The 25,159-nt window shown below is 43.3% G+C and overlaps 4 protein-coding genes across 6 annotated transcripts in view; 2 read left to right on the forward strand and 2 right to left on the reverse strand.

The window, feature by feature from the left end:
* Positions 1–3,465, forward strand: part of LOC119197672 (dolichyl-diphosphooligosaccharide--protein glycosyltransferase subunit STT3B-like) — a 30,477-nt gene extending 27,012 nt beyond the window's left edge. The window contains exons 11-16 of the mRNA XM_037454188.2: positions 175–362; positions 844–1,015; positions 1,842–2,015; positions 2,297–2,410; positions 2,615–2,824; positions 3,303–3,465. Coding sequence (XP_037310085.1) covers positions 175–362; positions 844–1,015; positions 1,842–2,015; positions 2,297–2,410; positions 2,615–2,824; positions 3,303–3,383 — 939 coding nt within the window. The 3' untranslated portion in view covers positions 3,384–3,465. The remainder of the gene's footprint in view (positions 1–174; positions 363–843; positions 1,016–1,841; positions 2,016–2,296; positions 2,411–2,614; positions 2,825–3,302) is intronic.
* Positions 3,466–4,861: 1,396 nt separating this feature from the next.
* On the reverse strand, positions 4,862–7,844 carry kiaa1143 (KIAA1143 ortholog). The gene is made up of 3 exons (XM_037454225.2): positions 7,624–7,844; positions 6,410–6,557; positions 4,862–6,267 (listed from the first exon to the last, which is right to left on the reverse strand). Exons 1-3 carry the CDS (start codon positions 7,735–7,737, stop codon positions 5,975–5,977), a joined length of 555 nt encoding a protein of 184 aa, XP_037310122.2. The 5' UTR covers positions 7,738–7,844; the 3' UTR covers positions 4,862–5,974.
* Positions 7,845–8,086: 242 nt separating this feature from the next.
* On the forward strand, positions 8,087–10,869 carry tmem42a (transmembrane protein 42a). The gene is made up of 3 exons (XM_037454227.2): positions 8,087–8,352; positions 9,787–9,933; positions 10,042–10,869. Exons 1-3 carry the CDS (start codon positions 8,191–8,193, stop codon positions 10,183–10,185), a joined length of 453 nt encoding a protein of 150 aa, XP_037310124.2. The 5' UTR covers positions 8,087–8,190; the 3' UTR covers positions 10,186–10,869.
* Positions 10,870–11,626: 757 nt separating this feature from the next.
* zdhhc3a (zinc finger DHHC-type palmitoyltransferase 3a) lies at positions 11,627–24,231 on the reverse strand. 3 transcript variants are annotated; one of them, XM_037454218.2, is made up of 7 exons: positions 24,105–24,231; positions 22,204–22,621; positions 20,818–20,942; positions 19,187–19,283; positions 18,617–18,698; positions 16,838–16,968; positions 11,627–11,925 (listed from the first exon to the last, which is right to left on the reverse strand). In XM_037454218.2, the coding sequence occupies exons 2-7, from the start codon at positions 22,543–22,545 to the stop codon at positions 11,722–11,724; spliced, it is 981 nt and encodes a 326-aa protein (XP_037310115.2). In that variant the 5' UTR covers positions 22,546–22,621; positions 24,105–24,231; the 3' UTR covers positions 11,627–11,721. The 3 variants fall into 3 exon arrangements, with proteins under 3 accessions (XP_037310115.2, XP_037310117.2, XP_037310116.1); XM_037454219.2 differs by having other exon boundaries at positions 11,800–15,442; XM_037454220.2 differs by lacking the exon at positions 16,838–16,968.
* Between the last annotated feature and the right edge of the window lie 928 nt (positions 24,232–25,159).

The following is a 25,159-nucleotide window of genomic DNA, read 5'->3' on the forward strand; positions in this document are numbered from 1 at the left end:
TTCCTGTTTTTATTGACACACTTCTTCTGTGCCCTAAATTGAACCTTAACTGTAGTAGCCGGTAGTCAAAGTGGAGCTTAGGAACCAGACAGGCAGCAAGCTGCAGTTCAGAGACGTGATGCTTGAATGTTTAAGTAATGGTTACACACTGCGGGCCTGTGCTCTCCTCGGCAGGCCGGTAAGGTGCGCAAACACGTGTCCGAGCAGGAGAAGGCTGAGGAGGGCTTGGGCCCAAACATCAAGTCCATTGTCACCATGCTGATGCTGATGCTGCTCATGATGTTTGCCGTTCACTGCACCTGGGTCACCAGCAACGCCTACTCCAGCCCCAGTGTGGTGCTGGCCTCATACAACAACGACGGGTGAGGATGATATATGCATATAGAATAATTTACTTGTGAGGGGTAGTGCCATGTAGAAGTAGGCTTGGACGTGCTAAATGCAGCGCTGACATTTCTGCATTCACTTCATTACTGTTTGACTCTCACAGCAAAAGAAATTATACTGTGGAGTTGTGTATGAATCTCCGTCTTATCAAGCCTATTCACATTCTCCTATAGTACCTGTGTTTGGTTCATGCAGTAAGAAGAAAAGAGTCTGTCTTCTCCAACTCAGACACTCCTCTGAAACAGACATCACAGGAAATACTGTAGCATAGTTGATAATCTGCGTGGGTAGGGACTAATGCATTCCGGGGAAGGCCTTTATTGCTTTTTTTATGAACTTGGGCACAGCGATAGAGGTTTCATGAAGTGATTTAACTTCAAAGTCAAAAAGCCCATGTGCAAATACACATGTTTGTGACTACTCCTCTACCTACGCATCCATTACTCTCTCCACCAGCTCCCGTAACATCCTGGACGACTTCAGGGAGGCGTACTACTGGCTGAGGCAGAACACGGACGAGCATGCCCGAGTCATGTCCTGGTGGGACTACGGATACCAGATAGCGGGAATGGCAAACAGAACCACGCTGGTGGACAACAACACGTGGAACAACAGTCACATAGCGCTGGTGAGAACTGCCTTTTAGAGCCATTCCATTTCTCTCATGATAATCAGATTCGATAAAGGCGACCTTTTGATTGAAGCGGTTACTGGTTGGACAGTTTTCATGGAGAGTAAAACACAACCTGTGAAAAAAAAAAAAAATTCACATGCCAAAACAACTGGGTCACGCAGCAGAACAATGAGCTGTGACCGAAGGGTTCTGTGAAGCAGAGTTGGCTCGTCTCTGAGGGCTAAGAGCCTTTCACATGTCCCCTGCAACGACTCAGTGTTTGTTGTCTGCTGCTACATTTCCTTCAGTCAGACTGATAGACAGACGCAATTTAGACTATTCAACAGAAGTTGTTCAATGAATAGGAAACACGGCAAACACTTTGAATCGCTCAATAAGCAGGTGTCCCTGTTTGTAACCATGTGCTTTTACCTGGTACAAATCGTTCGTTCGTCAGAATTCAGTTGTTGTTAAAACCCAACCCTACACCGGTCAGTACTACATTTTGTGTTGTGTTATGTCGGGGAACCTGAACGCAGCATATTGATGGTTCTCCCAAGAAGGACCAGCACTGTATAGTCCATCATATGTATCGAAAGGTACAATAAATGCACCACTGTGAGGCTGGCCCAAAACAATAAACTAACCAATGTGAGCCGATATTCTAACTTAAGTAACCCTGAGGCAGGGAGGAGCACGACATAAATTTTCAGGACAGCATTCATGTAACTTATCTCTCACACCTAAAGTCATGAGAGATATCCGGACTCTTAGTACCTGGCTGACCACCCCTGCACTCCTCTTGTTGTGATGTAATTGTGATTCTCCGTGTCCCCTTCAGGTGGGGAAAGCCATGTCCTCCAACGAGACTGCAGCCTATGACATCATGAGGTCGCTGGATGTCGACTACGTCCTGATCATCTTCGGCGGAGTGATCGGCTACTCGGGCGACGACATCAACAAGTTCCTCTGGATGGTGCGCATCGCAGAGGGGGAGCATCCCAGGGACATCAGGGTGAGATGAGTCTCACACACACACTGTACCTCTGTGTTTAGTGGGCAACGTGAGAGAAGGAGCGCTCTGCAGGTGGTAAACATTCATCTCAGAGACTATGGTCGTGGATGCCTGCTGAGTGGAACGCACAAGTTTGATGCTCTCTCTCTGCAGGGACCTACTGAGGAATATTGAGGATCTGTGGCCTCATTTGTTTGGGTGCAATTTCAGATAAAATCTTAAATAAAAGTGCATGAGTTTTCTTATTTCATCAGTCTCATTCTGTTGCCTCTCAACCACAGGAGAGTGACTACTTCACACCGCAGGGAGAGTTCAGAGTGGACAAAGCTGGTTCCCCGACGCTGCTCAACTGCCTAATGTACAAAATGTCCTACTACCGCTTTGGAGAAATGCAGGTACGTCATCACTAACTTCCTGTGTACGTTGACCATGGTGTAACTGCAATAAAGCTGATTCTAATGCTATCGGCCCTACCGGGTATACACCCTGAACACAATAACTGTGTAATTATATACAAAGATTTGCAAAATACCACTGACAAATAAGGACAAATAGGATTTGGACACAAAAACCTTCATCTGGTCTTCTTCTGCGTTCAGCTGGACTTCCGGACTCCGCCGGGCTTCGACCGAACGCGCAACGCCGAGATTGGCAACAAGGACATCAAGCTGAAGCACCTGGAGGAAGCCTTCACTTCGGAGCACTGGCTGGTCAGGATCTACAAGGTGAAGAAGCCGGAGAACCGAGACCGCGTGGAGCACAAGCTGAAGGGCGCCGACGCCACCAAGCAGAAGTACACGTCCAAAAAGGTAAGCAAGGGTCCAAGGACACACCAGCAGGCACAGTGAGGCTTCCTCACAAGGCGGATTCATACAAGAGGTCACTCACCTAGATAGAACTTGATTTGTTTTGGATGTAAACAGATTATTCTGTCAGATTATTTGTTTATTTATTTGAGCAGTACACATGGTGCTCAAAAGGAGTGGACTGAAGCAAATATTCAAATATGATAAGATGATGATGCAAAATGGATTCACGGTTTTTAGCCTGTCATTGCCTGAGCCCCTACATGAAAGAATCAATGCTGAAAAATAAATGCAGAAAATCCAGCCTATTTTCAATTTAATAATTAGGGATCCCGGTTAAGGAGATGAGAGGTTGTAGACTTTTCTGGATTGAAAAATGGTTAATCTACTTTTATATTAGTTGTATTTGCCCTTGCACTGGTTACTGAAGAGTCAAAGCAAGCCTTCATTTATTTTTTTTTACTCAACCTTCCCTCTGCAGACCTCCAAGAGGAAGCGGGGCCACATCAAGAACAAGCTGCCGTTCAGGAAGGGCAAGAGAATGACCAAGAAGTCCTTATAGAGAGCCCGCCTCCCACCGAGGGGCACACACTGTGGGCGGGAGAGGAGGAAAAAAAAAAAACACACCAAAAAAAATGTAAAAAGCAGTAACGGCAGATCCACCAATCGAGATGAACGAGGCGCACCAGGCTTCCTACGGATGCCCCCACCCTCCTCAACCTGGAGGTCCAGGCTGGCAATGTTATCACCGCCTTAGAGAATGTGTCCAACCCCCAGCTGACCTTTGACCTCTTGAGTCAAGGTGAGACTTTGGCTAGTCCCCGATCCACCCCACGCTGGGTTTTAAACCCCTGAGGAACTGTGACCTTTTGACGTGCTTTTGTTTTTGTACTTGAATGTGCTCGGAGACGGAGGACGGAGGCTTCTCTGATGCGGGAGCTCCGCCCTGGATTGCTCTTTGACCTCCACGCGGCTGACCAGCGCTGAAACCCAAACAGTGACTTTCAGATGACTGGGATGGAGTTTATTGGACTCATAGATATTGGTTTCCCCATGTGTTCGCTTTCCTTTAGCCTCTCCCTTATTAACAGGAGCATGTTTGTATGTGTGTGCCCATAAGGAGAAGCTGTCAATCTTCATTCTACTTTGCTGCGCTTAAGGGATCATTTTAGATCAAGACTGTACACAATACTTAAAATTACACTTCAGTACTGTAAAACCTCCTTACTGTGTAACACAGGCAAACCACACCCTGTACAGCTGACAGTGTAATATCATCGAAGACTCAAGTTTTACCAAAACCAGACTAACTCTTGAATTGGCTCATTCATATCTATCATTATTTGAATTTTGACCCACATCAGTCAGTCCAACACTTTAACATATCTTTGTCAAAGATGCTTTAGGGCAGCCGTGTCGTCACAGTGTAGTGTCCACACGCAGGTGTTTCTGAGCTTCAGGCAGAGGAACGCATGTGTGCTCGCTAGTCACATGACCTTACGGTGATAATCAATGTAAAGCTTGATCTGATGTGCAGCGCCGATTTGGAGAGACGGTTTAAACAATATGGTCCCTCAATGCATCTTTCTAATTGGCTCTTTTTATCTTTAGTTCAGTCATACAATGTTGTCATGTTTCATACAACATAGTTGATTGTTATGTTATTTTGAACCCCTCTGGGAAACCAACCATACCCATAATCTTCTAAATCCTTTTTTATTCTCGTTTAACGTTTCCCAAGAAACTACTTTGATTCTGTGGTGAGGTTTTGTCATTAAAAAGAATAGCATGGCGTTGGCCTTAAATGAAAGGGTTTCCAGAGCTCAGAGGCAGCAAGTGTATTTCATGGAGGCTCCGGCGTCGTATCAGGAACATGTTCAAACCTGTCTGTTGATTTTCTAAGTCAAGGTTTCTTCCATCAATTGTAATGATCTGGATGCAGGTGTGAGAATGAAATGCCTTTTTTTTTCAATAAAGAGGTTGAAATAACACTGGTATATTTTCTTATGTTTGCACTTTAAACCACAGCTGACAATATAAGATGGTGTACAGTTGATTTAATATTTTCAAATGTTACAGATGCAACAAGTCTAAAAAATGCACACATTAAAATAATAAAACATTAAATTGCATTGACAAGAATGCATGGTTTCTACATAAATGGTTACAGCTCCGTTGTCGAAGCTAGAATATACTTTCATACATCCAAATATGACTGAATGCATTCCAAAAGTCTACAATGAGCACTTCCACACCAACAAATGTGACGACACCAGAAACGAACAGGGGCTCCGGAGGTGGCAACTTTAAAATGTGTCACGGGACTGGCATTGATTTATTGTTCTCTAAGTGGACGACACCAGAGGATTCAGCTTCATGAAGATTAAAAAATGTATACATTTTGTATTGCAAATTACTGGAGTTTGGAGAAAAAAAATGAAACTCGTAGAATTGAACAACGTGCCAGTGGAGCTGCTTCATTCCCATTGATCAAAAAAAATTGCATAGTTTATAACTGCAAACCTTCAAACAGCAGAAGCAGCCTTGCTCTGGCATGTGCTGACGGTCTCCTGCCAGATGAAAAAGGAAATGCAACACACAGCACTGCTGCTTTGCTTACTGCATTTTCTTTTTAGACATTGCCCAAAGATTTTTTTCCTGGGTGTCCATTCATTTCAGTATTTAGAATCAACTTTGAGAACAAGATTCGACTTGTTCGAGGTAGGTAAACAGTCAAAGTGAACATTACTTCACCGTATTATTTGTTTTGGTAGACATGAGTTAGCGTTGAGCTAAATCTTTTCGTCCTATCAGTTCCTGTTCACCTTGACACTTTGAGCATTTGAACGTACAAAGTGGAGTTTAAAGAAAATTCTGAATCGGCATAATCAAATTAAATCTCCAATAATACATTTGTTTTGTACTAAAATTAACGGAGCAGTTGGCAGTAACCATATATTTGTCAGTCAGAGGGCTTGCACGTGGAAAAACACTACTGTCCTTTAATCAAATAATAAACTATGGGATGGAGAGATGAATTCAAGACAGTGTTAATGTTACCCCCATTCCTATTTGCCAATGAAACATTTTCACCATTAATATTCCAGTGCCACTTTGATTCCGCTCTCATCACAATGAACACTTAATGAACAGTTAGTCCTCTTCTTCATCGTCCCCTCCAAATGAGAGAAGGCTGTTATTTTTTACCTTCTTCCCAGACTTCTTTTCTTTATCATTATTCTTTTTCTTCTTCTTTTCCTCCTCCTGCACTTCCTCCTCCTCCTCATCTTCTTTTTCTACTTCCTTCTCTTCCTCCTTCTTCTCTACCGCATCACTCTTCTTAGTCTTTTTGCTGGAGCTGGCGGTGATGCCCTGGTATTTGTCAGAGGAGGAGCGCTTGGCAGGTTTCTTGAACAGAATTTTTCCATCAGCAGGAGGTTCATCATCTGCAGGACAGGTGTGCGTGTTTCATCAAGACAAACTTATGCTCTGTGTGATACGGCAAACATAACACCGAGCCAACAGTGATGTGATGAAAAGGGTTTAACGAGGCACCCTTTCCACAAAAGACCGGTTGGCCCGTCTTACCTTTCTCTGCGGCCCCGACGCGCGTTTCGCCCTTGATCTTTTTCAAATCCTCGGCACTCAAGTCTCCTCCTTTTAGAACCACAACTTGAGGTAACTCGTCGTCTCGATCACTCCCGCTGTCGTCATCAAGTGTCGGCATCACCTGACGCTGGTGGGGGGAGAGAATACACAAATACGTTGTTTTTAACGGTACGGGACACCCTGCCAGTGGGACGATTAGCTAGTGACGCCGAGTGCGAAAAGTGGTCGGTGGTTGGTGGTAGGTTCCTTTTAGTAGCATTTAGTTTAGTCCCTCATGCAAGTAAAGGAGTATCTTCACGACCATGGGTTTGCCATCAGTGATTTTTTTCAAACTTTATTGAGAATGTAGCACAACACAGCGACTTGCAAGTAGCACAGAGTCTTAAATAAAGTGAAGTATGTTTTAATGCGAGGCTTTAGAAATCAACACAAAGGGATTCTGTATGTGTTCATAAAGTTTGAATCGGGTAATATGGCCAATGTTTTGATAACTGACCGCAGCCAGTGGACAGAGAGCACCAGCGGACCGACTACTACCCTCCCCCCCCCACCCCCCACCCACCCCTCCTCCCGTCCGGACAAACCGTTTGTCTGACCACTGGCCCTCACTGGAAATGGACTTATTCCAAGTCTGTGAATCTCTTTGATATAATTTAATTTTCATGTTCAGGTCTGATAGATGCAATCAAAGAGATTGAGGCCGTTCATTACATTACGTGTCATTTAGCTGACACATTTATCCAAAGCGACTTACAATAAGTGCATTACAACCATAAGGATACAAACTCCGAAAAAAGGGAAACGTACAAGTGCAATTTCATCATGGGAAGGTGTCGATGATCTTGCGACCTGCCGATGGGATCATAGGAAGGTGGCGACAGATCATGTGACCTGCCGATGGGGATCATAGATGGGGACCCTCCAGACCACCTTCCACTGACCACTTTTCGCACCCGGCGCTACTGCGATTAGCCCCGTTTACAAAAGCTCCATTCACCGCGCTGCGGGAAAAATAGATCACGGGGCTTTTTTATTTAACCGGACTTCTCTACAACCGAATAAAATACACACAGCTGGTAGAAGAGAAAGCAATAACCGAGACATCACGCATATGAGCTAACCTTAACGGTAACACACAATCTAACGTAACTGCTAGCTTAATGTTACCAGAGTTAGCCGCCACCACCACATACCTTGGTGTCAACATTCGGTCCTTCTTTATAGCCGACGTCATTTTTAAACTTCTTCAGAAAGGACGGTTCTGCTGGCTTCACCCACGACACGCCACTGGCCTTGCTTTTGTTCATTGCAGGAGTTACACAGCACCAACACTCAGTACAAATTCAGGCCCTAAACAGATTGTTCGAACAGCAAAAGGTTTTACCAAAACACAACATACGTCATTAAGATGTGCCGCTTTGAGTCACGTGAATTCAGACGCGAGTGTAATTGGTGCATGGGTGGAAGTGAGGTAATGATGGCGAAAATGTGACTCGACCTTCTCTTCAAAATAAAACTGTAAGTTTTGTATGAGGTGGATCGAGTGGATATCTTTTTTGGTAATCATCGATGACACCAGGAGAACATTGTTGTTGTGATTTAGCGTTGTTTAGAAAACTATCAAAGATATCAATGCGATGTCGCTATCAGTTTTAAGTAGTATTTTGTTTTGAAAAATACACACGAGTGTCCGCCTTACGTTACGTCTTGACAGTATACGTGCCATAGACTCCTCTTCCTGCACTGTGTGTCATTCAAACATGATTCCAGGGTCTGTTTACGCCTTAATAGCGGGCTTTTTGGGGTCCGCTGCCTCGTTGTCTGCCAAGCTGTCCTTCGGCGCAGACTACTTGAGGGACATGTGCGAGTCGGGACTCAGCGGCTGGACTCGGACACCCGGTGGAACTTCATCCTGTGACTGGGTGAGAGACAATGTAACAGTTACAGTTCAATGTCCGTACACAACCGTCCAAGCAAATGCAGTAACACCCGCGAGGTTACTCCTGGAACACACAGGAAGTCTCCTTTGGTCTGTGTGAACTCATTGGGTGAACAGGTGTTACACCGAAATCTGTGACCCATCAGAAACTGTGACCGCAGAGGGCGCTGTTTCACATCGTCTGCTCGTGCGTGCTAGACCACGGAGGGCGAAGAAGAGCGCCTACGCAAACGGCATACACGTTAATACATTACGTCCACGGATGACAGCATCATACTGTCGTGTTAAGAAAAGAAACAAAATATTTAATGGACCAGCACATTGGCTTCACATTCCTCTGGACACAATGTATTTTTATGTAATATTTCGAGTTTAACCTACTGAGGTTTGACTCATTAATTCAGCAGTAATAGAGGGGTCACACATTCTGACGGCTGCTACTTGTCAGATATGGTGACCTCTGAGGTACTGGCTCTGTGAAGACTCCAAATAAGATAATATGTGTCCAGAGTAATGTGAAGAGAGGAAATAAACTTCAAAATATTGTTTAGGGTTGTTAACTCCTTTATTAAGCAGTTACAGTGGGGGTCACACATTCTGACAACTTAGCCAATGTGCTGGGTCCATTAAAAATTTTGTTTCTTTTCGGTCACAGTTTCTGATGGGTCACAGATTTCGGTGTAACACCTGCGTACGCGTACAGGCCAATGCGGAAGTGCAGCATTCTCACCAGCAGGGGGCGACTTTTCTGGTTGCAAAAAAAAGTCCCATTGTATGGAAATCTATGAGAAAATGACTACTGTCTTGACTTATTACCGCAGTAAACATGAGTTTATGTTCTCAATCTCTAGTTTCAAGTCTTTTTCAATACAGCATGATGTTCATTTAAATAAATGATCTATTATAAAGCACAGAATGCTTTAGGGCGGGCTTACTGTGGTTGACACAGGTCTCCATGGCTACTAGAGACTACCTCTACATCTCTCTGCATTCCAAATATGGTATCTTCTATTCATAGGTTGTAAAAAATCCAACATGACAACACAATCCAAGACTGTCTATGGCCAATCGCCAAACTCAAGGCTTCAAAACAGCAGTCCACATATCAATGGCAGCAAGACCGAGATGCTCCTTGTGGTACTGGCACGCAATGGCAAGTCTGCAATGAGGTGCCACAGTCCTTTCGCCTGCCACGGCTGCTTGGTGATAAGGGCTGCTGCAGTATGTAGTAAAAATAAAAAAAAGTTTGATCAAATGTGATTAGGCCAGCTTAGCTGACACTTCAGAGACGGAACCTACCTGAAGGGCGGCGCCAACTCCAATCTTGCTGACATGCGCTAATGTTAAAACATTGAATACCATCAGAGCATTTATTCTGCTTCTGTGGTTGCGTGGCTGCTTTTTAAAATCTTCACAGCTCCACATCCCCCTGAGGCTGCTGTGTGGCGGCCTGCTGCTCACCTGCAACGCCATCATGTGGACCTTCTTCTCCAAGGCTCTCCGACACTGCTCCTCCTCGGCCAGGGCCACGGTCACCACCACTGCCTCCAACTTCATCTGCTCGGTACGTCTTTACACCTCTTGTAGGCTGCCCACTTGATCCCTTACCTCTCGAACAGGGCTGAGACGGGTCTCGTCCAACAGCGAGTCTGTCCCCCGTTTGTGTGTGCAGGCTGTCCTGGGGAGGCTGATCTTTGGAGAGAGCCACGCAGCCTTGTGGTGGGCGGGAATCTCTCTAACGCTGTGCGGACTGCTGGTGCTTCACGGATCCGTGCCGGAAACCCCCCTGGAGGACGAGGGCAAAAAGGATAAGTGATGTAGCTCCCTCAAAGATGTTCCTTCAGGACTTCCGGCACCTCCACTGAGACACAAGGCTGACCAGATAGCAAGGTGGAACCAAATCTCCCAGACTCCCCGCTGGTTGTTCTGGAGGGTCCCCATCAATGATAGTAACCCCCCCTGGATCATGGTTGCACCACATCCAAGGACGCTTCTACACTGCATGCATGTGCAGCCGTGGCCTCGGTTCACGGTGCCTCACACAGAACAAGACGGTGACTAAAGAATAAAAACGCGGATGCGCACAAGGGGGAGGAGCCTGGCTCTGCTTTTTGAATGTCTATTGTTACCTGTTATTACTGTTACTAATGCATTAACACATTCCGCTTTGTATTCTCTCCCAATGGCATCTCCGTTAATTTGATCCGGTATGTTTTTTATCTTTGTGGGCAATAATTCACAGCCAAAGTTACAGATGTGCTTTGGCACAACTGATGTGTTTCTGGGGTGTTTGTATTGCATTCTATCTTTTTTCTGAATATAATTCTGAAAGCTTGCCGGGTCTAAACAAATTGTAGGAGTAGACATATTCGTTAAATTTTTTTGGAGTAAATGATGAAAGACATGGGCGTAGGATATTTAATTCCTGCTTGTATTCTTTACCTTGTTTGAGCCCAAACTCCTTGGATGCATCCACTCACCAAGGCTGGTTCGGATTCAGTTTTATCAGCCACCAACCCAAAGTTTGGGGTTAGTTAATAGTTTAGTTTTTATTGGTAAAGGATTGTAGATTTACAGTGTATGGCAGCCACATGGATTTTGAAATTAAAACAAACTAAGACAAGAGTTTGATGTCAAGTTTGGTTTTGATGCATTTTATTGTAAATACTTATGCAAGTTTGTAAACAAAATAAACCCCTTATTTCAACCCCATCCCTTTGATTAACATGAACTATTGAAACACTAGTGTTTGTAATGTACAGATCTATGAAATAGTTACTTATTTTAAAATTCAAAAATAAACCTGAGTATTCCCAGACGTTAAAATATCACGAACGTAAAAAGAACGTAAGCAGCCTTTTGAAGCCCTTATTCTTATACAACAAGCTCTTCCACATGAAATCTATAACGTATGTACAGCAGAGTGAGAGAGGGTTCCCTCTCCATGTCAGGAAGGATAAGGCAGAACGTGGATAGAAATGCACAGAAAGGCATCGGAGATGACGAAGTGGTCAAAGCGAATTTCAGAGACACATTAGAGCTACTTGGAGTGTCGTCTGACGGAGACGCATTGAGGTCCTTTAGAATCCATCTTCTCCTCTAAAGTCAGAAAACACAAGTGAAGGCTGGAAGGAACAAAGGGTTCTTCTCCTGTGCAATGGCAGAACATTTTGAAAAAGATGCTGGTTTGGTCAATGTTATTGTACTGGCCTTCAGAGAGCTGCATAAATGCTGGACATTTCATATATTCTTTGAGATAAAAAAAAAAAAAAATACATATAAAATTCCAGGTGTCAGAAAGTCTCAATAAAGTCGGAGTGTCTTCCTGGCAGACCCTGGTGTGCAGGCGGCACTAGTTGAGTGGGATCTCTATGACGTCCTCCTCGATGATCGTCCCCTGCGGGACGGGGACGTGCCCCGGCGGCCTCTTGCAGCTCAGCTGTGCAAAGGGGCTGCACCACGCTAGAGAGAGTGGGCCGCCAAACGCCGCCTGCATGGCCTCCCAGTACGGCAGGTTCCCCCACCGCCCCGTCTCTCCCTTCAGCCGCTCGATGCCCTGGGGAGGACACAACAACAATGAGGACCTGAGGGCCAGGAGGACACAACAATGAGGACCTGAGGGCCAGTTGTCTTCTACATGCACCATTGAACACAACGATGACACGGGATGATGAGTCGGCGAACCGGTCTGTTCCTCAGACACAAATCAGGTTTAAGATGATTTGTAAATCAACTATCCTACTACAGAACTCATTTGTTTTATGTATGTTGAAGGAGAAAGCAGCCAGTGGGATCAGACCAGCAGCTACTACGAGGCTTCAGCAGAATGCCTGGGATTCGTCTCCTTCTCTTTTGTTTTACCGGTGAGCTCACGTGAGCTACGGTTCGGTATCTATAGATATAAGAGCAGCAAATCTTTCAGCAGGATTTGGGTGGTTCTACACGGTTCATTAGGGATAAGAATCGAGGGACTGAATCCAGTTGAGAGCTATTTCCAAGTTCTACGATCAAATCACAATGTTGTCGAAATTGCATGCCACCGGTGGCATCATGTGTTTTTAACTTAGAATTAGTTTTAGGATCATTTTATGACATGTGACTTGTCACAGTGGAACGTGCTGACGTCAGAAAGCTGTGCAGTATTTGGTTTCCAGGTGCTTTTGCCAACATTAGCTAACATTACGTTAGCAACTAGCCCCTCACATTCTGGTTGACAGAGTGCTAAAACGTAACATTTTGTTTGCTTTACTTTGGGTTTTAGGCTCCGATCAGAACAGTCAAGCTGCTGCCAAAAACCTGTGTATGTTAATTTTATGCATAAATAATTGATAAGTAGGTGAGGGAATCAATAAAGGTTCTGACTGAATCGAAAGGCATTGGTATCAATAAAATCATTTGCTTTAAAAAAAAAAGACCATTTTAGATTCACACTTGATTCGTCTAACTCAGCTGGCTAAAGACAAATATTAGCCGCGGCTAAACTTTGCGCCGATGTGGTTCCTCTTTCAATGTACATACAACAAATGCGTACTGTAAGTCTATCCTTTGAATACGTTTATATATCAGTTGCGACTCACTTGTTCAAGAAACGTGCCCAGAATAGAACACAAAATGACTTGCATGCAAAAATAAACAAAAAACCTGAGGAACGAGAAAACAAGTCAAAAAGGTCACGGTGGCGCATGCATCCGGTTACATTCATATAAAGAATGGCTGAAACAGCAAAAAGAAATGAAGCGTACTATGGCCTTCCAATTGGAAGCCGCATGCTTGTGACTGGTTAGCGAGACGGGGCGGCTAACGTGACCTCGGTTACGAGCTTACCTCGGTTACAAAGAGTTGTCTGCTTCAGAGAGCTTTCAGCAGAATGAGTTATTAACCAGAGCAAATGCAGGAGCGCAGAGAGAACGTTGCATGGGAGGAGGCCGTTTGCAGAGAGTTAATATAGAACTGAATGAAGGACAAGGGCAGAGGGGATGGGAGAGGATTGTATGCAGGGAAATCAGAAACCTCTTCTGTAACCTCACGGGCACACTAGGTGAGAGGTGGAGACACATTTGGGTGGAGCAGGGCCCTCAACAACCAAAGGGAAACAAAACATACGTAAACACTGTCTTTGCATTGCAACTGAGAAGTATTTTTATTTCCCGTGCATTTGCTGACATATTTTCTGAATATTTAAAAAGAAACAAAATTTTCAGTAAAAAAAAAAAAATCACTCTCACAGCGATGACTCGCCGTCATCACACCAGCAGTGTTTCACATCAGTGGACTAAGCTCCACCTGCACCATGCATTCGGATAACCAAGGATACACAACATATCATGTAGACAAAGAATAGGAGCATACAATGCATACTTCAGATCACAGTTCACACAGGAGAAAATCTTAAATGAGTGTGAATCAGCCATTGTAGTACTTATGTAAAGGTGTTTGATGAAAGTAAAGGAAGGAGGCTGGAATGGAACGGTGCAGGAAGGAGGTATTTGTGTCAGAGTTGGCCTCACACTAGTTCCCTCTTCAGAAAGCCAACAGGATCCATCGCATTATTGTAGAAAATAAACTCTGAAGTTTATGATGAAATGTTTTGTTCAGCAAGAAATTATTCTTCCATTATTTGGAAGCTTTGCTATTGGTAGAGTAAAAAAAAAAGAAAAAAACACATTAAGCTACAAATAAACTACACTCCTGTCACATGACTTCACGTCACTACCACTAAAGGCAGACAAGTGTTCTAGTGTTTTCTAAGAAACAAATGCTTCTTATTTGCGAGAAAGGTATTTAGTGACATATGTGTCCTAAAGAGACAACAATACAATTTCTAAAACTTTAGCCTACATGCCGAAACCAGTTCTCTTGAGAGGGACATTTCACCCCGTCGAGAGGCCCAAACACAAGACTTCAAAGGGACACTGTGATCATGTGACACGCGTGTACTTGACCGGTCACCCTCAAGTGAGTGGTGGACACTTTGAGGGTCATTGTTATACTTTTTCATGCTGTTTGGCTTATTTCAAGAGACTTCTAAAAGCGAGTGCACCCATTTACCCATCAATAACATTTAAAAATGCTTTCTGAGTGAAAGAGGGATCTCAGTATTTACAATGAATACATTGGTACTGTACAAAGAGATGTGGCATTCAAATTAATCCATTTGGTAGAAGCCCAGAGTTGAGGTTTCGATGGGTAAAAAAAAAGAAGGAAAAAGCCACAACTATATACTATATATAGAGAGAGATATTTTACCAATCAACAACGCTGATGCTTAGACTCTTCTTACATGTGTTGTATAAGGGTCAGAAAGGCTGTTACCCACCCCCCCGTGGTTAACCTCCCCTTTAAAACATCATTAAAAAATAAATAATCTTAAAATATTATGCAGCAAAAAAATGATCACTGGTGGGACAATTTGTCTTTCACTACAAGGATTAAGGCATCAACCAATCGCGTTGTGTGGAACGGCATCTATGCTGGCATACTATCAGCCACTCCTTACCATCTGACAAGATGCTTTAAAAGGGTCAACTCATCCAAACTTGCACTTACCACTAGTGCTATGTAGCCATGCAGATGGTGTTCTAGTCGTCCAGGGTTACAAGTTTCAGGAGTAAACATAGTTCAAGAAAAGGCTTCTGATTCAACAACAAAACAAAACAAATTCAAACAGGATTCGCAAAATGAAAGTGCTTTCTTTTTCTCTGCAACTCAACGCACAGGGCAACACAAAAGGAAACGCACAGCGCATTTGGATGGCAAAACAAAGGGCAGATGGGAAGCGGTCCATGGCTAATGTGTGGGGGGGGGGATACAATGTAAATCGTTTTCAGCATCGGGAGCAACGGACGGCCCCAGCTGAGCGCTACGGGGCTGGACGGCGTTCCCCAACGTGGTTCTGACCCGGCCGCCTCAAGCTCTCACACCACATACTGGTAGGTCTCAGCCTTCCCATGGTCAGGTGTGGAGAACGGACTAAACCACAAAAAGGAGAAAGGGTGTCCGAATACAGCCCTCATGTTCATCCACTTAGTTTTTTTAGCCCATCTTCTCTCTTCCTTTTTCAACTGCTCTATGCCCTGAAAATGAGAGACAGCCAAACTTCAGTTGGTGTGCTTTTTGGGAACCAGTCGGCAACACAAACCAAATTCCAAATACAGACTTTTTGCAGCCACACTAAATATTTTTTTCAAAAAAGGAAAAAACTAATTTTGAACCTTCCTGAAAATGTTAATTTCAGTGGCATAATGTGGCTGCTTGTGTCCTGAAGACTCCCGATTTTTCAGAACCACTTTCTCCGTGATTAACACCTCAAATGTCTCCTATATATCTGAGAGTTGCAGACAAAAAGAAGTTCAAAGCAGGAAAGGGAGTTTGGTTTGGTGAGCTCCGATACACACAACAGGCTGAGTGCCTTTAGGATGACACCAAACTACACAGAAGGGGTTACACTCCTTCCTCCACTGACACATGGACAAATTCCCATTTGCTTCTTTAGTACATGCCTTAGTGTTTTACACACTAACAACTACCTCTGTTGCTTGTAACAAGATGTTAGAAGTCATGAGATTGTACATGCTTGCCGAGGTTATAAGGGTTAAATGTATGGCTTTTGGCCTCTTGCCTCATTAGGAAATGATACTTATAAAGTATGGACTCATTTTCACATTCAATGAGAGAGTGTGTCCAAACATTTGACCGTCTCCCCTACTATAATATTAGGAGACCCCCCAAAAGGGTTAGAGGGAAACACTGTACATCTAAACCTTTCATTAAAAAAACAAGTCACATTTCAAACATAACTGGTATAAAAAAAAAAAGTTAGATTCAGTTGTTATATCGGAAAATCTATTTGCCAAGCAATAACTAATAATCAAAACAGTGTAAAACACCGTTTTCGGGGTAACTTTTTGTTCTGCATTTAGATCTCAGACTGTGGTTTTAAAAAAGGTAATTGCAAAAATGAAAGAAACAGGAGTACCAAAATGAAAATGTGGGAAAAGCGAGCCGCAGAGCAGAACATCTAGAACAAACCTGCGTTCATTTGGAAATGTTCAATTGACTTCGATAACTGGTATTGATCCAATTTACCAACAGGGTTTACGCCATTTAAATCCCCAAAGAGAGAGAGAAAGGGGGGCTTATATAACTGCAGGTGATTGCTTTTCAACTAAGACAATGTGTCTTAATTGGACTCCACAGTTTTTACAACAAAACCTAAATGTCCACAAATGTAACTCATCATCATGGTTTCTTTCTTTTTGGCAGTTTACCACTTTTCAGTGAAGGTTAAGACTCGAATCCGCTGCACTTTACTCTACATCAGGCTGCAGGATGAAAGTTTAAATTAGAGGTGGACAGTCAACAGGGTCGAATGTTAAAAGCAAAGGGAGCGGCGGCAGCAGGGGGGAGAGCAGGAGGAAGTAGTGAGATAAGAGGAAGGAGGACTGCGGGTCACTGAGTGGATCACTTACGGTCTCGTCGGTACAGATGGAGTGGACTTGGGTGCCGAACATCACAGAGGTGAAGATGAGGAAGAGGAGACCCTCAAAGCACAGGAGTATGAGGAGGATGACTGTTGCTGGAGGAGAGAAGGAACTGCACTCTGGGCGTGATGGAGGGGAATGAGGGAGAGAAGTGAAGGGGGCAAATAGACATATGAAGAGCTACTAAACGCTAAAATAAACTACATAAACTACTGCACTCTACTGTTGGCCTGTCCGCAGCATTAGTGAGGACAAAAGGCCTTGAAGCATTTTATTTAACTTCTCGTCACCTGCTGATGCGGATTTCCTGCTGATGGAGGAAAAGCAGTCAGTGAAATTAAGAAAAGTCCCTGTGTGGATCTCTCTTGTCTGTAACTGCATGTACCAGGATGCATTGAGCTAGAGTGAAGGTTGAGTGTGATTAATTCTAGTTGGACAGACACTAAAGCCATCATAGTTTCCACTGTTCCAACAATCACTGACTGTAGCTTCGCTTCATATATAAACCTTAATTCACAGAATCTACCCTGTCCCCTGATGAGCCGGTAGCAGCTGTAGCGTCTCATTGGTGGCTCTGCATACGACGACCCACTAAGAGTAGCTATTTGTTGCTGTTGGAAACATGAATGCAACAAGAAAAGGAACTTTTTGCACTGCACTGTGTCCCAGAGTTACCAGAGCGGAGAGTTGCACTCAACACGAATAAAAAGGAAGACAATGTCAATAACAACTACAAGCCATTTTCACAACAGAAGTAGGTTATGTAGGTTTCCGTATAAAGTTAAGAATATATTAGTTTTATTTTACGGATAAAAGGGTTCATACACATTTTGACCAACGGATTTGCATGACTTCAAACTAAATATTCATGATTAAGCTGAAATCTCTGTATACATTAAAAAAAAGTGTGAAAATAAAGTGTTTCCCCTACATTCAATTAGGCCCCAATAAAGTATGATCTCCACTATGGGTGAGTATTGTGAGGCGTTTTCCTGATACCAGGGCTAAAAAAATACTTTTAAAACATACCGCTGGATTAAAGAGTGCCTGAACCAATACTTGACGCTCCTTGTGTGTCTAGATGTATCGACGTCGTGATTGCAGCAGTGACACACAGAAGAGCTGCATGAGGCACGAGAGCATATAGTTTATCTACTGTGTGACAGAATGCATTTATAGTATATTAAGTTGACGCTTTGTTGCGTAAAATAAAGACCAAACGAAAAGAATCAAACGATCTCCTGTCATTCGCGTAAGAAAATAAAGCCAAGCGTCTGCAGCTCAATGACAACACTGAAGGAACAACGTCACACCCCTGGTTTACTACTTGGAACCAGCAGACGGGCAGCGCGTTGGTGGCCGAAGAGAGACGTGCTGCTCGGCGTGCAGCCTCGCTAGCAGTCGCCCTCTGACGTGGTTCCTGTAGCAGCTTCGCTCGCAGCGGCGCACTGATCTCTGCTTCCGTTAGCACGGCTCGTTAATGTTGCTCTCCCATGTTTGAAATATCTAACTGTCTCCACATTACTTACATTCTGCTCGTCCCGGGTCTCTGTCCCAACTCATACCATGCACATCCATATGTACCGTTAGCTAACCACGGTTAAATCTACACGTCCCTGCACAGTGGATGACTCCTGAGCTGCTGTTTTTATGGCCATCAAACTTTTCACTTCGGTAAAATTTCAAAGAACCGTGACGGATTAGAAAGTACGTTTTCTTTTGATGACTGAATTTAGAGCAAAAATAACAAAAATGCATAACACTCACTTGTCCAATCATCTTCAAAGCAGTAGAGGAAATGGAAGACCACCATGACCAGAGAGTGAAGAGAGACGAGTGCAATGTACATCTAGTTTGAAAAAAAAAAGAATCATTCATCATATCCACTTACTGCAAAAAGACTCATATTCTGATAACCCCTGATTCTCATAACCCCCCCGTGATTGCACCCTTTTTCAGGGGAGGGGGGGCAGTTATAATGGTAGGGGTAACAGTGGGCCAAGTAGGTTTTCATTGCTTTTTTTCACTAATTATATGAAATCTTCACATATATTGTGTATGTAATGTATTTTTTATTTACTCAGGCGATCTGAGTCTGTCTGATATTCAAATTAGTTTAAGGATCTAAAACATTCAAGTGTTCATCCAATCCAAAAAATAATAAACCAGGAAAACATTTTTTGGGGCACTGTTCATCATATAGTCCGTTACTACGGACATGCAAAGTACGCAAGGGTCCACGTACAGTTCCAAGATCACCAAATCTGACAGCAACATCTTCTTGTGAAAAGCTGAATATTGGGAACTTTCTCGATTTTATAACATCATGAAACTTACTGTGAAAAGCACAAAGTACTTTTGGTTGTTCTCCCCAACACAGTTATTTACCCACGGGCAGTGGTGGTCCATCTTGCGTATGCAGCGTTTGCAAACACTGAGAGAGAGAGAGAGAGAGAGATTTGATTTTCTAAAAAACTTTTCTTATAAAAAGCAAACAAACATTAAGATCCCATCAACACACTCTATGAAGACACAATCTCCTTCAGCACAAGGCTTTTTTGTAGCACGGACACACACCGAAGGTCCTGCTGTGACCCCCTGTTCCATGACCCCTTATTGGCCTGAGAGCCCCCTCTGCTCTCCGGCTTTCTCTACAGGCGGGGGACCTTTAAGACCTTCTTCTCCCTACATGTCCAATGTCGCGATCTGTACACAGTGTCCCTTCGTACGTAACGTGTTACTCTAATCTGACCACCTTTTTCAGTAATGAGTAATCGCTTTAGTATGTCCAAACCAGTAGTCAGATTAAAGTTACTGTGCGTTACTATTTTGTCATCAATAGTAAAATATGTATTTGATTTCTTGCGTCTCTGGGAGTGAATTAAGTCACGTTTTCAGCATGAGGGTCAGGTCACATCATGTGTATTTACATAGACCTACCACGCAGTGACACAAACAACAATGGACGAGAGAGAGAGAGAGCGATGCGCTGAAATTATCCCCGTCCCTGGAAAAAGTACTCAGATTACGTTTCATAGTAACTGTGGCAACACTGGTTAAATAGTTTTAAACTTAAACATAGTCTCGTATTAATTTGTCCTGTTATGGACGTGCCTAATGGGCAACCTATGGATTTCCTCGACGAGGAAAGACGCTGCAGAATCAGACTTTCAGTCTGGACGTGACGTCTCCTCTGTGCTCAGACGGCAGCTGGACTGCAGCAAGCCGCGAGGATCCTGTTAGACTCGCTAAGGACAGTAACTGCAGAACAACACGTGATTTCACGTCAGACACCACAAAAGTCTCCAATAAAACCAGATAAGGTTGCTGGATTCGTCGCTAGTCGCTTTTGACCAAAAGTCGCCAAGAGGGTTTGGAAAGTCAATTTACCAAACAACAAAGGAGCCTGCGCAAGTCGTAATTTATCTCATAAATTCGACTTTTCAAACAGTATCGTTTATGGGGGGTGGCGTCTCATTCACCACAATCTCCTTCTCCACCACACTGTGTTGTTCATGCGGATGGCAGACTTTTTGATGCTGTGACCGACCACGTCCCCCACGGCCAGGCTGCAGTCCTCCACGAGCAGAAGAAACCCAGTGAAAACGTAATGCCGTGCTTACGCACACTACAGGAACACTAAACCCCAAAACAAGTCCACACAAACATTCTCCACATTGAATGGTAGATGAAAAATGGCATCGCTCTCAGCTTCACGCTCTATACTGAGCGAGAGAAGAAAAAAATTGACAACTGTGCACACGTTAAATATTAGCAGAAAGGGACGGGCACTATACTCGTGTGTGTGTGTGTGTAAGTATATATATATATATATATATATATATATACACACACACACACACACAATTTTTATTGCATAAATGAAGTCTAAAATGATGACTAGTCTGACTTCTGCAGCTATAATGGTGGGGTTGGGATGGGGAAGATGATTTCTTTTCCTGCCTTACCTGCAGTGGTGTGCTCGGTCAGGCTTGATGCTGCAGCACTTGGGACATTTGTAGACCACCTGCCCTGGTTTCAGTTGAAGGCTTTCTATGTATTCCTTGGTGGCATTCCCTTTTGGTACTGCCCCCTAGCAGAAAAACACAAAAAAACAAAGTAGATGTCATTAGTGGAATTTATGGCTCATTAAACGTCCTGACCTTGGAGGATGTTAAACTTATTGTTATGATTTTATGAACGTTCAGCCCAATTTTAGGGAGGTAAAGACCCTTAAATAATTACATTACATGTCATATAGCTGACGCTTTTATTCAAAGCGACTTACTTTGCATTATAACCCATGCATTACATTTTGCCTGGGGAGCCATTAGGGAGGTGGTGTCTTGCTCAGAGACACTTTGACATGTAATTCTGCATGACAGTGAGAGACTCTATGAAACTGCTACAGTCGGTTCCCTAAATTGACAGTAGTTTATATTAGGGTTAGGGGGGGTAATTTAAGTTTTCTGAAATGTTATGTTAAAATATACAAATGTGGTAGGTACAAAAAAATCATTTTGTAATATTTTGTATTATCATCCCTTAAGAAAAAAATAAAAATAATAATTTCTTTTGTAAAAGCATCCAATAAATCAAAAAAACGTATGTATAGAATATAGGCTGAAATAAAACTAAAGAGACTCCAAATGATGTGCACTACATCCGGCTGGAGCCGCCACTCCCTGGTGGGGATTTATGATGGGAGAGGAAAACCACAACCTGGTTCCATCCTCCGGTAGGTACATTGCCAGAAGGCTGGTCAGACAAGGGGCTGCCCAAGCCTGAAGTAATTTGCAGATCTGGTGCCTCTTTGATGTTTTTTGTAAAACAGAGGCGGTATTGTCTGACCAAACAAGCACATGCTCTCTTTTTAAGTAGGACAGGAAACATCTCGGCTTGTAACTATGACATTAACATGCCTACTGCGGTCCTGAGTGGACCACTGCCCTGAGAGGTGCTGTATCCGCGCCATCTACAGACAGAAATAGTAGTAGGGCGTGGTGGTGTACCGGTGGTGTACAACATGCCGCGTACAGCTGTTCAGGTGGCTGGCGGGCCTTTTCGGTGTCAATGAATGAATGGGATATATCGTGGTATCACCACCAGAATCATACAAAATGCCGTGCTATGAATCTTTAGCCATACTGCCCAGCCCTACCATGTAGTAAAATAAACACCTATATGTGTAGTGTAGCTGTTTTTCTTTGCACTAGTCAGAAAGACAAAATTTGATAAAATCCCTAAATGGAATAGTTTAATAGATTATACATGAGATATCTCCTCTTGAATCAGCCAGTCACCAAATTCTTCAGTTGTGTTTATGAATAAACACCAAACAAAGGGCCACTTACCGGATCAGTGCACATGGCCCTGAGGTGTGAGGCAAGGGCAAGGAAGGCCAGAATATTAAAGAGAGTCCCATTCACAATGCTGTAGGTCAGATTCTTTGAGGGAACCAGCATTACAAACAGCACCACAAAGTCTGCATACAACACCAGCAGCCAGGTGATGATGGCGCACACAATGCCACAGGCGTCCCTGATGAACCACATGGCGGAGGCCGCGGAGGAAGTGATCACGTCTTTGGAGATAGGGATGCGCTGCTCGGCCTGTTGGCAGTTGGCCCGAGCCCCGGCCCTGCCTTGCCCGCGCCCGTGCTCCACATCCCTGCATCTGTGCACCGGGCTCTTCATGCTGCATCTAAGCTAGACCCCCGCTGCTGCCACCGGATCCACTGCGCCTTTGGCCCTCAGTCTCAGTCACCGCATACTGGAACAGAGAAGCGGGAAGGGGGCAGTTTAAAAAAGGCCCAGTTATGGTTTGGGCATTTTATCAACATTTGAAAGAAAACATGTGCTGTGCCAGCCAAAGAAGGCAGTGTTTAACATCTGAAACAGGGTTGAGCAATATTGACCAAATTGAGATTTTGCAAAAAAATGTAATACTTGAGGAGATCATTTTTACAGAACTATTCTTATAATTAGAAATGTCTCATTTAAGTTCATATTTCAATTTTGAAAAGGTTTTGATTGATTGTGAAGCCCTGAAATAGCCAATTTGAAACAAAGCATGTACTTTGAAGGAGAAAGATGTTTATATTTAATTTTATTTATATATTTAAACACAGGAAATATATTTCAGTGTGGCTACTGTATATACGGGCTATTGTATCACTTTATTAATACACACTTTTTTATAGAATAACTACCAGATTAATCAAAAACATCTTAAAATAAAAATAATGAACATCACAAGTTCACCAACCAAATGTTTAAATGAAAAAAGGCATTATACATACTACACCTGAAAATAAGGATGACACAGCAGATCTGCGAGCCAAGACTGAACCATCTGACAAAGACAATACTGACTGACAACTGAACTTTCATGTTCTACATTGAAACGTTCACTCAGGCAAATAAAACTTCCTTATACCGGTTCACTCATATATTGAAAATATGTTGCATACATGCTATGTCCTAAAACCAACAGACAATGAGTGGCTTCAAAGCAACTGTCAGACATTACGGGATGATGTTAGCCTTCATCTCTCTGGGCCAATAGACATATCATGACTGGTCAGAAGTGTTGGGATGTGGCAGCTTCATCACAGTAGAGGTCAGAACCACCAGTGAGCAGCACAGAGCCGCACAGACTGAGGCAGACGGCAGAGACTGGAGCTGTGCAAGAGACCACTGAGTGATTGACAGGTGGGCGGGTAGGTATATCGTGAACATGGTGTTTGGCCCATGGCAACCTAAAAAATATGACATTTTAAGTGACATTTTAGCTATGTGTACAAGGTCATTCGAATACCTAATGGGAACGCAGTGGACATGCGTGGACTTTCCTCGCAGGACCCACTGGTTTCCAGCTCACGCGGACCCATGTCCCAACGGGGGAAACAGTTATACGTTATGCTACGCTAAGAAGCAGCTTTAGGGAAGGGGACATTACCGGTAGTAATGTCAACTTCAGTCAAACACACCTAAGACTGCTTTTATCTTAGGTTACACCGTTCGACGGCCAAAAGGTGTATGCTGGTGAAACATGACAGCATCTAAAAGCAGCCGACACAACACACATTTAACGTTAGCTAACATGAGACACTAGCTGGACAGCTAATGGTTGAGATTGACCGTTTAGTAAACCCATTTGCATGTTTATTCACAGCTTTAAAGCGGAAGGTCCTCCAGTATGCCTGCATTCTTTATCCTCGGATAAATTATCACTATATCCTGACAAATCTCACCTCGTAGACGGGCATCCTTCGTGGGCTTTCTCGGTAGTTGCTGCTCTGTTGCGCCCCCTTGGTTACACGCACGTCTTCCGCCTCCTCACCAACTACAAGACGTCATGACGTAGCGGAAGGGAGCCAATTGGAGCATCCGGAAGGTTTCACTCCTTTCATACGTCACATGACGCGCCCAATTTATATTTATATATTTTTTTTGCCGTCCATTTGTTATTAATTGTCAAAAGCTCTTTGTAGCACAACATATTATAAATTCTACGTTTTTGGAAGGGATTAAAGTGTTATACAAATCAATAACATGATGTGGCATAATTTGTTGAACTTTAAGTGAAGTGACAATGTATAAAAAAATGTTTTGATGACAAATTAATATAATAGTGAAATTGCACATGAAAGCATTAATTATCACTCAGCCTTGAAAACCTTATAGTCGTCACTAGAGGGCAGAGTCATACAATTCAATACTCCATAAGACACTTAGCGCTTGGCTTTCTGTCAAAAGAAATGTCTGGCAGCCAACATTGGCTGATTGCTATGGAAGACCATTTCAATGGACGCCCATTTACACAACTAAAGTCAAAATCATGATTATTATAAATTATTATCTCATAATTTGGAATTTCTATCCATTCAATTATTTTTTTAGTGGCTTAAATATTCTTCCATATTCCAAATCTTCCATAAATTGCTTTAGTTTCAGCTTGAATATATGGGGCAGCCTTTGGGGCAGGGTGCAGTATTGGCCGTCATGTGATGAGAAGAGGGCCTCTAGCATCTGTGTCTCGGACACATAGCAGAAAAGAAACAGATTGGTCATCTTGTCCAGAAACCTTTGTATCTGGTTCCTGAAACACTGTGGTCGTAACGCACAATAATTCTTCAGTAATACGTTTTCATTCACTACATTCACATTCATGCCATCCAAACATTTTGATTTATCTTCATATTTCTGTCTCATCACATCCACAATGTGTCCCTCCGGAGGACTCATTTCCTTTTTACTTTTACCCTGTACACCCCCCATCTTTCAGGCATGGTAAAGTATACTTTTT

Source organism: Pungitius pungitius, chromosome 11, assembly GCF_949316345.1.
Source record: "Pungitius pungitius chromosome 11, fPunPun2.1, whole genome shotgun sequence".
NCBI classification, from domain to species: Eukaryota; Metazoa; Chordata; class Actinopteri; order Perciformes; family Gasterosteidae; genus Pungitius; species Pungitius pungitius.

Bases quoted from the DNA above. Each gene is read 5' to 3' on its own strand.
- kiaa1143 (XM_037454225.2), bottom strand. From the start codon at position 7,737: ATGAACAAAAGCAAGGCCAGTGGCGTGTCGTGGGTGAAGCCAGCAGAA. The intron at 6,558-7,623 runs GTATGTGGTGGT...TCCCCCCACCAG, and splicing joins GACCGAATGTTGACACCAAG to CGTCAGGTGATGCCGACACT. The intron at 6,268-6,409 runs GTAAGACGGGCC...CCTGTCCTGCAG, and splicing joins CGTCGGGGCCGCAGAGAAAG to ATGATGAACCTCCTGCTGAT.
- tmem42a (XM_037454227.2), top strand. From the start codon at position 8,191: ATGATTCCAGGGTCTGTTTACGCCTTAATAGCGGGCTTTTTGGGGTCC. The intron at 8,353-9,786 runs GTGAGAGACAAT...AAATCTTCACAG, and splicing joins GAACTTCATCCTGTGACTGG to CTCCACATCCCCCTGAGGCT. The intron at 9,934-10,041 runs GTACGTCTTTAC...TTGTGTGTGCAG, and splicing joins CCTCCAACTTCATCTGCTCG to GCTGTCCTGGGGAGGCTGAT.
- zdhhc3a (XM_037454218.2), bottom strand. From the start codon at position 22,545: ATGAAGAGCCCGGTGCACAGATGCAGGGATGTGGAGCACGGGCGCGGG. The intron at 19,284-20,817 runs GTAAGGCAGGAA...TCTCTCTCTCAG, and splicing joins GACCGAGCACACCACTGCAG to TGTTTGCAAACGCTGCATAC. The intron at 16,969-18,616 runs GTGAGTGTTATG...CATCACGCCCAG, and splicing joins CTTTGAAGATGATTGGACAA to AGTGCAGTTCCTTCTCTCCT.